Source organism: Theobroma cacao, chromosome 1 (genome assembly GCF_053813885.1).
Source record: "Theobroma cacao isolate CCN51 chromosome 1, ASM5381388v1, whole genome shotgun sequence".
Classification (NCBI taxonomy): domain Eukaryota; kingdom Viridiplantae; phylum Streptophyta; class Magnoliopsida; order Malvales; family Malvaceae; genus Theobroma; species Theobroma cacao.
Genome location: NC_142639.1, coordinates 10850495 through 10863763, shown reverse-complemented (window position 1 = coordinate 10863763; position 13269 = coordinate 10850495). Strand labels below are relative to the sequence as shown.

The 13269-nt window shown below is 30.9% G+C and overlaps 1 protein-coding gene across 1 annotated transcript; it reads right to left on the bottom strand.

The window, feature by feature from the left end:
- Window positions 1-10539: 10539 nt before the first annotated feature.
- On the bottom strand, window positions 10540-12373 carry LOC18612247 (2-oxoglutarate-dependent dioxygenase DAO-like). Its single transcript, XM_007048939.3, has 3 exons — window positions 11968-12373; window positions 11203-11518; window positions 10540-11099 (listed from the first exon to the last, which is right to left on the bottom strand). The coding sequence occupies exons 1-3, from the start codon at window positions 12300-12302 to the stop codon at window positions 10851-10853; spliced, it is 900 nt and encodes a 299-aa protein (XP_007049001.1). The 5' UTR covers window positions 12303-12373; the 3' UTR covers window positions 10540-10850.
- Window positions 12374-13269: the final 896 nt, after the last annotated feature.

Below are 13269 nucleotides of genomic sequence, written 5' to 3'. Positions count from 1 at the left end.
TAATTTAATGATAGGAAGTGAAAAAGTTTAATTCTGGTGATTTTTGGAGTGTAGGAGCAAAATCGTAATTTTACCATCCACGGACCAAATTTGAGATTTTGAGAGAATTTAGATCAAATTTGACAAATTGGAGAATGGTATGAGTATAAGGGATGAAAATATGTCTATGGGCAATTTTTCAATTTTTGGGGCAAAAATGTAATTTTTGACTTTTACGGGGGTAAAAGTGTAAATTTCAAAAATTACTCCACCGAGACTTTGGATGAGTCTGAGAATTTTATCTAAGCTATGAATATATGAGACAAGTGTATGGTGAAAATTTGGAAACAAATGGATGAAATTTTAAAAATGGGCCAATGGGAAAGTGACATGTGGCATTTTTTTAATGATATAATATTATTTTAATGAAAAATCAGCTCATTTAAACCCAAATTTTAAGTGCTGGCCAGCCATAAGGAAGAACAAGAGAGGAAATAGAGAGGAAAGGAAGAAAAAAAGAAAAACCAAAGAGAAACAAGAAAATTCAAAGGGAAATTCGTGATTTTCGACCGTTTACGCGTCTAACGGTAAGATTTTTCGATTTTAGCTTGATTTTTACCTTTCCTATGCCTTTATTTCCATTTAGCATGCTTGAGGAGAGAGATCAAAAAGTGATATCAAGGTCTGGACGAAATTCTAGGGGAGAGAAATTGAAATTTTTAGGTTTTGATTTTTAGTTAAATTGATAGTTTTAGTTAGTTAAATGTGTTTAGAACTTAAATTGGGCAAGAAATCATTAAATTTTCACAATACCCACTCTTGGCTGGATGCTCAATGCTGTACAATGATGATGAATTGATTTTATTCTAAGGGAAATGAAGAGAAAATGATGAAAAACGATTAAACGTGATAGAAAAACAAAGTAGAAAATTAACCGAGTTAATGTCCCATTTTTGGCCGAATTTTTCAAGGAAGGGAGTGAGCTGATTTTGTTGTTTTCAGAAGGTTATTGGCTGATATTTAATGGTTAGAAATGTTGGAGAGAGAATGGGATGATTTAAAGCTAAAATGGAGCGCGTTAGCAATTTATCGAGAAAAGTGCCAAAAATAGGTTAATACTGCATTTAAGCCGTTTTAGGCTATTGCATTTCATACCATGCATTAGTATAGGATTTAAGTTAATTATATAGTGATTTAGCATCAATGTGATGAATTGTGTAAATTTTGTAATGTGTCTAGGAGGAGAGACTTCCGGAAAAGGCAAAGAAGTCGTACCCGACGAGTAGTGATCGGGGCGCTTAGAAAGCTTTTAGTTTGTACAAACGGTGAGTAAACTTATTATTATTGTAAATTATCTAGAGTTTATTTTAAATGCCCTTTATGTATTTTATGAAATGAGAACGAGATTAAAACGGGATTTTTGATGTTTTAGGAATAAATGTGACAAATAAAAATATATTGTATTGATTATGAAATTGAGTAATTGGAGGCTGCAAATTGACTTGAAAAATATATATTTTCCTAGGAATGGCTTATGAGAAATGAGTATATGTGGCTATATTTTGTGAGTGCATTTGAGAAATTTATGTAAGTTGATTTTACTATGCAGGCTGGATAAATAAATAAAAGCCACGTTATACTGTCGAAATTTTATTAAAATTGGTGGGTTAGTCACTGCAGTGACGGGTTTCCGTGGACTGCCTATTAGAGGGGCACGGTAAACCCAGTTACATAGTTACTCCGGTTGTAGAGACGAGGAGGGTAACTCCTGGGGTAGTATTAGAGCTCACTTCACGTCGAACCCCCACGTGAATGTGTAACTCGGTCAACGCCAAGGAACGGCTGGTTTTAAAAATAAAAATGTGTTTCACGTGTGAATATTTTAACACCATTGGCGGACTTGGTTAGATGCCTCGGCCAAGGTATCCCCGAGGATTAGTTTTGGCTTGAGCCTTGTTTTAATAAAAGACATAAGCCTTAACAACTGTTTTGGTAAATTACAAATATTTTATGGTTTAAGAAATAAATTGGAAACATTATGAAATGGGTTGAAATTTGTTGTTTAAACTTGCCTCCATTTTACTCGCTTTTAGATATTTATGATAATGTCTGTTTACTCATTGGGATTGCAAAATCTCACCCAACTCCTTTCCACCCATTTCAGGTTCAGTATAGACTGTAGATAGCTGATCTCATCGAGGACTACCATTGGATCTGCATTTTTCAAACCGTAGGTTCACAGTCCTCTTTACTTTTGTTTATTCGGGGGTCCTCTTGTTATTGTAAATTAAATTAAATATTTTGGCTTACTGTATTTCAGTATGTATAAATTTATTTAGCTTTTACGCTATAAAAATTATTCACGTATAACTCTATAAATATTATTTTATAAGAAAATAGAATATTTCCCTTAATATTTCTTTTATTTTCTTATTATATTCAAATAGCCGTAATTTCGTTTTAAATGAAGATTTTAGACTTTTAAACTCATTTTGAATATGAATTATGTGTTTTGTACTTGTATATTACGTTTTAGCCAATTTCGAAATTTTTGAGAAAAAAATTACCAAAATACCCCTATGTGGCGAAAATTTTATTTTGATTGTTTTTGATCTAAAATAGTACATATTCTCTAAAAACTCAATATTTAACAATGATTGCTCACAGGAAAGGAAAGAAACTGATATGTAAGCCTTGTGGGGTTCCGGTTGGCATTCCGGATAATGAGTGTCAATCGAGACGTCGCGACGATTGTCATGGGCCTGAGGGAGGTTCCGGGTCGTGACAGTTTCTATCAACAGCAAACTTAAATTAATTTTTGTAAGTTCATTTAGTTTATGGTTCCTATTAGAAATGCCATAGAAGCTGCAGACTATGCTTAAAACTCAACATTTCAATGGAAACATCAAAAAAATTGCACGTCATTGTAAAAAAATAAAAATACATTCATAAAGTAAAAACCAAATAATAGATATATTTGCAACAAAAATAACATAAAAAGTACAAATCACACTAAAAAGATAAAGTTACCCTCACAATGTTATAAAACTTCCAAAATGGTGTCGATAATGTAATCAATAGCAAACTCAAATTCCAGAGATGGTGGATGAAAATATAGGTTTAGGAAGTTAGATCAAATATCACAATCCAAACTAATTGTGACAATGAAATACAAGAAACATAACGAAACTGTTACAAACAAAGCAAAAATGCTATAGATTGTTATTTACAATAAAAAAGTATAACCACACACTTAATTAAATGAGATAAAAAGAAAGAAAAATTTTAAAACTTACCCAAAAGTTTTCTAATTTCTATATGGAAATAATAACATTATAAAAATAAAAGTAATAAAGAATCCAAATAATAAAAGCTTGAATAAACAAATCAAATGAAATAAAAAGAAAAGAAATTAGAAACTTACACCAAAAGTTTCTGATTTTTGTATAGAAACAATAACATTATAAAAGACATAATAAAAACTGAATAAATAGAAAATCATGGAATTAATTATTCAATTAATTATTTTATTTTTATTCTTAAAATTTTTTAAACTATTTTCATAAATTTGAATTAATGCACAAATTAAAATTAAATAAATAAAAATAAATAATTAAAATGTAAAACAATGGGCGAGGACATAAGATGAAGAAGAAGAAAGGAGAAAAATAAGAGAGAGAAGCCAGTTTATCTCTATCTAATCTGTTTAATTAATTAAAAAATAAAAAATTTGAATTTTGTTATGAAATATAACTGAAAGAACAACTATAAGAGAAATATAAAAGAAAGTATTTAGAGGGAGTAAGAAAATTGAAGTGAATAGACTTATTTATAGGCTAATAACCTTTTATCTAGATTAAATTTACAAGATGATAATAATATAAAGGGATTTGATGGATTAAATTCTAATGTTGATCCAATCTAATTTACATTCAAGTATAGATATAGATAATATAAATGGATATTCACAAAAATATTCATAACATTCTCCCTTGAATATCCATTGTATCAAGAGTATGCCTCATTAAAACCTTAGGAAAAAACCTCATAGGAAAAAAATTTGAATTAAGGAAAAAGAGTACATAATTCTTTTCAAGAATTTGCTTTTGAAATACTGCCTTATTAAAAACCTTATCAAGAAAAATCCAGCGGGAAAAACTTTGATGAAGGAAAAGAACACGGTGCATATTTTACTTCCCATGATGACTGCATTATAGAGATATTTAAAATGATACATTTCAATCGGTTATACCAACTTTTCAAATATTGCAATAAGAATGACTTTAGTAAACAAATCTGTTAGATTGTCACTTGTCTGAATTTGTTAAACATTAATATCACCATTTTCTTGGAGATTATTAAAAAAGATTTTTGATGAAATATGTTTTATCTTATTGCCTTTAATGTATCCTTCTTTTAATTGGACTATGTAAACAGCATTATCTTCATAAAATGTTGTTAGCATTTCCTTCTTAGTTGACGAGCTACATGTTTCTCGTATTGTTGAGTTATAGATCTGAACACATTTATAATTTGCCTCGTGAATTACTAAAATTTTTGTATGGTTATAAGGAGTAGCAACTATAGTTTGTTTTACAGAACACTATGAAATAGTCATAACTCCACATATGAATAAGAAACCTATCTGGGATCGAGCTTTGTATGGATTAGATGAATATTCTGTATATACACAACTAGTTAAATTTGATTTTAACGCATTTGAATAATATAAGCCCGTATCTATTGTTTCTCAAAGATATCAAAGTATATGTTTAATTTCGTTTTAATGTCTTTGAGTTGGAAAAGAACTATATCTTGCTAATAAATTCACAGCAAATGATATCAGGTCGTGTATAGCTAGCAAATACATCAATGCTCCAATTGCACTGAAATATGATATTTTAAGACCACGAAATTCTTCATTATTCTTATGAGGTCGGAAAGGGTCTTGTTTCACCTCTAGTAATCTTACAACCATTGGTGAACTCAATGGATGTGCTTTATCCATATAGAATCGTTTTAGCACTTTTGCTATATAATTAGATTGATGGACAAAAATTTTATTTGTCAAGTGTTCAATATGAAAGCCCAAATAAAACTTTGTTTTTTCAAGGTCTTTCACCTCAAATTCTTTTTTTAAGTAATCCACGACTTTTTATAACTCTTCAGGAGTTCCAATAATGTTTAGGTTATCAACATAAACAACAATTATCACAAATTCAAATCTGAATCTTTTTATAAAAACACATGGGCATATAAGGTTATTTCTATAACTTTCTTTTAACAAATATTCACTAAGGTGATTATATCATATGTGTCTCAATGGCTTTAATCCATATATATATATATATATATATATATATATATATATATATATATATATATATATATATATATATTTAATTTAATGGTGTAAATTTTTCAAAAATTCAAATTTTGTGCTTCATGCAATTTAAACCCTTCATGATTTTTCATATAAATATTGATATTAAATGAGCCATATAAATAGGTTGTAACTACATCCATTAGACGCATTTTAATCTTCTCATATATTATCAGACTCGTTAATATAGAATTGTAATTACATCCACTATAGAGAATATATCTCTTAATATTCAATACCAGATTTTTGGGTAAAACCTTGTGTGATAAGTCGTTCTTTATATATCATAATCTCAATTTTCTCATTTCATATTTACACACATACCTATTTATATCGCACTGGTTTTACACCATTTGAGTACGGACTGCAAATCCAAAAACTTCATGGTTTGCAAGTAAATTCACTTCCTCCTTAATTGCATCTTTCTATATTAGCCAATAATTTCTATGTCTACATTCTTCAATAAATATAAGTTCCAGATCCTCATTTTTTTTTTCATAATATTGAGTGGTATATTATACACAAAAATATCATTGACGTTCATTTATCGATTCCATCTTTTCTCATTATGATATAATTTATTGAAATCTCTTTATTTTCACTGAAATTAGATACCTAAATTTCTTCTGAAATTTTTATTAATTATGTCAAGGGTTTCTTCTAGAGTTTCTACTTCCTCTTTCTGACCATCTTGAATATTTGTTTCTTTTCTTTTTCGAAGATTTTATCTTTAGAACCGATTGGTCTCTATGCTTTTAGTGTCCCTTGTTCTACAGGGACATCGATGCTAATATGAGCATTTACAGCTGGTATATAAGATTTAGTTATTCTCTTTAGGACAATAAACATATCTGACAATTGATTTACTATATTTTGCAAAAAAATTATCTTTTAAACTTCAAATTCAAATTGATTTGTGCAAGGATTAAAACTAGATAATGATAATTCATTTTAAAAAATTTCTTTTTCCAATTGCTTATTTTTACCCCCCTAATGTTGGAAAAATTGTTTAATCAAAATGACAATTGATAAACTTTTCCATAAATAAATATTCTATTGATAATTCTAAATATTAATTACAAATGGAGATTCGTATTTAATATATATTCTTAATCTCCTTTGAGGACTCATCTTTGTGCATTATGGTGGGGCTATTGAAACATATACCACACACCCAAAAATTCTTTAATGAGAAATATTTGATTCATGACCATAAACCAATCGTATAGGAGAGAATTTATAATAACTCGTTTGGCCTAATGCATATAAATGCTGCTGCATCCAAAATGACATGCCCTCAAACAAAAATTGAGAGTTTAAATTTCATAAGTAATGGCCTTACAATTAGTTGGAAGTATTTAATAAACGATTCTACTAGATTGTTATGTGTATGAACATAAGCAACAGATTCCTCAATAGTTATTCCAACTAATATGCAATATTAAAGATTTAAAATGTAAATTCACCAGCATTGTTAAGACTAATTGTTTTGATTACGTAATCAGAAAAATATGCTTCCAAAACAAATGATTTGAACGATTAATCTTGCAAATGTCAAATTGCAAGTTAATAATAAGTACACATTGACCATTTAATCGATGCATCAATTAAAACCATAGAATTTCTAAATGGTTCACATGGTGGATGCATGAATCCACATATAATTGTGAATATATTTCAAAAACGTAAGAAATTCAGTCTCAACTTTAGCTAGTGATAGCCTTATAATTTATTTGCCTTGAGAGCAAGTAGCACATTAGAGAAATATAAAACAAAGTATTTAGAGAAAGAGAAAGTATTTAGAGAGAGTAAGAAGATCTTATTCAAGTGTATATTTACAAATGAAGTGAAAAAGTCTATTTATAAGCTAAAAACCCCTTATCTGGATTGAATTTACAAGATGATAATAATATTAAGGGATTAGATGGATTAAATCCTAATTTTGATCTAATTTAATTTACATTCAAATCTAAATATAGATAATAAAAATAGATATTCACAAAAATATTCATAACAAATTTATATTTGTATTTCTAGTTTTGACCCTTAACTTTCTCTCGTGCTTGATCTCTCCTTTCCTTTCTCTCTTCTTTCCTCATTCTTTCATTCTTAAAGCAAGAAAACACTCCAGTGAAAAGAAAATTTTTTTGGATCCATGACATTAGTAAAAAAGGGAAATGCCATGGCCTCTGAAAAAACACAAAAACCTTTAAAAAACCTCATAATAAAAAAAAAAAAAAAACTTAAAAGTAAAAAAATACATAAGAATAAATAAAAGAAAAATCAAATTTGGAAAATAACAATGAAATAGAAGTCGAACAATAGAACCTGTAGGAAAAAAAAATCAAACCATGAGCATATGAAAGGGAAAAATCGAAAGTAAAATACAACTTGAAGAACCAAAACATAAAGCAAATTGACACAGTCAAACCAAAGCAACACAAAAACCACGAATCAAAACAAAATGAAAATCACAAAATAAAGAAAGATTCATACAACAACCAAAACGCAATGCAAAAAACAAAAAAAAAAAAATACAAATCACAAATCAAAATAAAAAATAAAGTAACCAAGAAAAACAGTGGTTGAACAAATCAAAGATTAAACAAAACAAAGAAAAACAGCAAAATAAACAAAGAAAGCCAAAGAAAAAAAAGTAAAAAACGAAAAAAGCTGTAAACAATAGAAAAAAATGGTGAAAAAAAAGGAAAAGTAAAAGAAGAGAAAAGGTGGAGAAATCCAAGGGAGAAGCCAAAAATTAAAATGAAGAAAGCAAAAGAAGAAACGGTGGAGAAACCTGGGAAATGGAAAAATGGCCAAAATACCATGCTCACAAAAAAAAAAAAAACTTTCTACGAGACGACTCTCACTCAATTAGAACACTACATGTCAACCAGTTGAATTGTTGATATGATGCTGTAATTGAGCTCAATTGTCCCGTCCAGAGGACAACTTTTAATATATATAGATTTATTTCAGGCCATGAAAGATTTAGAAGGTAACGGAGTTTGCAATTAAAATGTGCATGGTGAATCCAATTCGCCATAATGCAGTTGATTCGATACCACAAATGCTGTCAGTTTAATATTAACGTGTTTTTAAGTAGATCTGTACACTTATTGAGTGGCCTTTCAAGTTTGTGCTCAAGTTAGTTCATGAGATTATTTTATTATGGTCTAATATCTAAAAAAGTTATTAAATTATTTTAAAAAATTAATTTTTTTTTTATATTTTTATTATGTTCAATGATGTCTTTATATTTTTATTTTGAACCAAATAAATTTTTATATTTTTATTTTAAGTCAAATAAGTTCTTACAATTAATGATTGATTTAGTAAAAATATCATTTGTCATTTTATATCATGTGATACTGATGTGACATATTAACATATCATAATTGATGATGATATGGTATGTTAATATATCATAATTAATGAAAACGTCGTATGTTAATATGACATGATAACATAACCATGTAGTATTTTTCAATTTTCACATTAACGTCATGTCAGTACTATGTGAATGTAAAATGACAAAAGGTATTTTGACTAATGATAATTAGTCAATTATTAATTATAATGACTTATTTGATTCAACATAAAAGTATAGGAGTTTGATTGAACGCAATAAAAAAAAAACTTATTGAAATTTTATTAAATAATCTGTTTTGAGCATTATGCTTTTTATTATTGAATAATTATTTTTAAAATTTTAAATATATTTAAAATAATTAATATAAAATAATTTAAAATATATACTAATAAATATATTTTAAATGGATAGATCGAACTGAATTGGGTTTAGATTGGACGGGTGCCAAACAAGCTCAATCTAGGACTAGGAGTTAAATCTATTTTTTTTCTTTTTATTTCGCTAGTGCAGATTGTATTTCAAGTTTTAATTCTTTTCGTTGTTTGTTAAAAAAATGGTTGTTTTAAATTACATTAACCAAAATTCATAAATAGAGAGATGGCGTAGACCTACCAAGTTTGTGTGGTCCGACCCAACTTAGGTCGAGTTCTAAAGAAAATTTTTGAAGTTCAATTGGTGAGATTATTTTACATATTTTAATATTGAATAATCATTTTTATTTTTAATTTTAAAATATATTTTAAATAGATGAGTCGATTTGAATTGGATCTAAATTTTAGAAGTGGCAAACGAGATCATCCTAATCCATGAACACTTTCACTTTTAAGGAATTTGTAAGAGTTAAATCTATTTTTTTATTATTTCTCTAGTATGGATTGTATTTCTAAGTTTTAAATTTTTCGTCGTTTTGTTAAAAAAAAAAATTTGATTGGTTCAAGCTACATTGATCGAATTTCATATACGGAGAAATGGAGTAAATAGCACTATACATCTCTTATCTTTTTACAATAATACTTTATTTTCCTATGTGATTTTTAAAATTTAATTTTTAAATTTATAATATTTTAAAAATATTTAACTCAATCTGTTTCAATATTCAGCAAAATTTACCACTTCTGCGCCATGTTCACATGACAACAATAGATGAATCCAAACACATTAATATTCACGGTGCCGAAAAGAAAAAAATATGAACTCACTTGACTTTTGGACTGAGGTCTATGCCATGTGACATTAAAGTGACAATTTTTTTTATTTATTTTAAATGATAATTAATAAAATTAAAAGATTGTGAATTTAAAAAATAAATTTAAAGATCATGAATAAGAATAAAATATTATACAAAGTCAAAGATTGGAATGGATAAAGGAAGTATGAATCCATCATAATAAGTACATTTTACTCTGAATGGAGGAGAGCCGAGGGAAGGAAAAGCGAGGAAAGGTGAGGGGCAGAGGAGGAAAACAGGAAAGGTAATGGATAAAGGAAGCAAGACAAGATACTATGAGGAAGGGGAGACCCGAGAAAGCGGTCTTATCTGTTGGGCTGTCAAGCAACGGGTCCATCATTGATGTCTTTCTTCAACTAAGTTAAAATCATCCTCATAAAAAGGTTTATTCTTCTGGTTTGATGCAGAGCTTTGGGTGTTGGAAGTAAGAGATCAAGGTTCCCTCTTCTTTTTCCTCTTAATAATTTACACTTTTCCTGGTGAGACGTGCATGTCTGCATTTTGTATTTCATTATTTGTTACATAAATTTACGTATTCGTCAGGATTCAAATGAGATCAGAAGGGGATAACCATGGTGAACGCACAGAAAACCAATGGCCCAGTTCTCCACAAAATGCAAATGCAGAGGTTGGCCGCAGCCATATCCTTGTAACAAACAACAAATGTTGCTTTGTAATACATATGGATTACCTTTTGACAGCCAACTTAAACGAGGGAAAAGGAAAGGAAGAGGCCAGGATGGGCCAAATCACACGTACAATTTCACTTTCTAGGGGATCGCTACTCATGCTTTTGTTCAGCAAACAAGAGGAGGTCAAGAGAGTGCAGCAGCGACTCCTCACAGTTGGAGGGCTTCATTAGATTGCGATATGGTAATACATTTAGGTCAGGAGCAGGTACGTACAAGTGCGAGAGCCTCACCGGCTTGTAAGTTTGTGGTGAGTCGAAGCTTTCTGTACTCCTCGTAAGTAAAAGGTACATAGAGACGTGGGTGCTCCGAGTCAACCAGTTCTGGTGGGGGTTCCACAGCTGCCCTTGTTGGTCCCAACAGGAATGTGGCGATTGACACCCTAGTTGTTGCCTCTTTGCATTGTACTCGATGTGTCACGTTGCATAACCTTCCATTGCTCCATGCCTGAGTCAGGAAAAAGCAAGCGTGCGCAGAAAAATCAAAACAATATATATTTCTTAAAATAATAATTACAAGAAGTGATTGAAGAAAAAGAGTATCAGCTCACTGCGGCAGTATCTCCGAGATTGACGAGGAGGCTGCCTGGCAAGGGATCAACTGCCACAAATTCACCAGATTTGTCCATCACTTCAAGACCACCAACATTCTCATCGTCTTGTAATATTGTTAGGAATCCAGAATCGGTGTGTATTTGTACCCCTGTGCTGCCTACAGCTTCTGGGGTGAAATTGTACTTGTTTATCCTAAATTGACATGGCCATTCCTTGCAGTAATCACCGACCAATCCCATACTCTCAGCTAGTTTTGCCCCTATTTCCATGATCAGCTCATGTATTGCTTGAGCATACTTGTCTATTGTGTCTCTGTGGTAATAAAAGCAACCCAAGGAGAATCAAATCAACGTGCTTCAAAGCACATTCATTTCAACAGAGAACAAATCAGAGAGATCTTTTTGGGGACAAACATGCAATAATGATTTCTCTAGCATCTAAAATTCACATAAGCTCCTCCCGCAGCAGAGACTATTCTGCAAATCTCAAGTTACAGGCAAAACAAAAAAAAAAAAAAAACAGATGATGGTTCTCTGATAGCCTTCAAAATGAAGACAGTAGGAAAATCTGTATTGACATTTGTAGAATTCTGTTATAGAGATTGATGATAGTTCTCAGTAATTAAAATCTAAACAATTCAAATTCAGCCAAGAGTTTTTCCTTAAAACATACAATCTTAAAGCAACAACCCATCGGAAACAAAGACAGAAGAAAAAAAAATGAAATTTAGTAAAGAGAAAGGGTGAAAAGAAAAAAGGCACCTTTGGGAAGGTGTGGCATCCAACTGAGAACAAAAGTTATGTACAGCTTGGGAGGAGGCCATGTCATAGAGACCCAAGGCTTCATAAAGGGGGTTTTTCTGACTGGGAGCCATGTAACCACTGCTAGCAATGACATCTTCATTGCGCTTTTTGATTTCCATGGGGAGGTCAAGCAACGATCTTACCACCATCTTCATTTCCTGCATCAGTTCTAACGGGATCTTGTGGTTTAAGATCCTGAAACAACCCCATTCTTCACCCGCTTTCCTTAGTTTCTCGTACTGTCCTGGAAAATCTGAAAGATCAATTGTTGGAATTCTCTGAGCTATATCCATCTTCCACTAACTCTCCGCTGCTCCTTTCTGCCTCTTCAATTCTTCTACCCTACCCTACCCTACCCTAAGAAACTTAACGTAATTTATAAATTATTTAAAGAATTTTAGTAATATATAAAGCTAAATTGCAGGGTTTATATCATGCCAATGGGGGACAACTTCTTTCTTCTTCTTCCGACAAAGTGAAGTATAGCTGTAAGAAAGAACAAGGAAATCCACGACAACGTGGTGCATAAAAAACAAACCAGGTTGACGATACAGTGCACATTTCTATTATTTAAATAGATGTAACAATTTTTTTTATTTAATTGAATATGAAACCAATCCCAACGGAGTGAAAAATGGAAATGGTGGTTGGTACAAGTTCATACATCATGAATAATTTTTTTTTCCATTATTTAAGTAAGCTTTTTGCCTCCTCAAAGGACTTGAAATACCAACACGTAACTCAACCTCGATCTCTTCGAGGAAAACCTCCAAATGGGGTGTATCTGGAAAACAAAAACAAAAACAAAAAGGGACATGCAGATGAATGTTATAATGTGGGATCGTTATGGCGCAAAAAGTCAAAGATGTGGCCCGTCTGCACCACGTGCTGCTCTGTTCCTTTCTCAGGCTGAAAAACGTGAACTTTACTTGTGCTAATTGACGTTGACCTCACTTTGCAATGGTAGTGGAGGCGTGGAGGGACAGACAGTGATACTGATCGTACGTTACCCACGTACTAAAAAGATGAAGAAATAGGTACTGTTCTTTTCCACGCTGGGGAAAGCAAGCCTTTCCATTCGAGAGATAAACTGGTAAAGTTCTAGGCGAGAGGAGGGGAAGAAAGTGGAGGAGGGAGGATGGCAAGATTCACTGTCTGCATCGGCTAAGAAACTTAGTGCAAAAAGATTGAAACGGTTTTCTCTATAGAGATACAGGAACAGCAGAGAAAATATAGAAGAAAGAAACTAGTGAGATTATG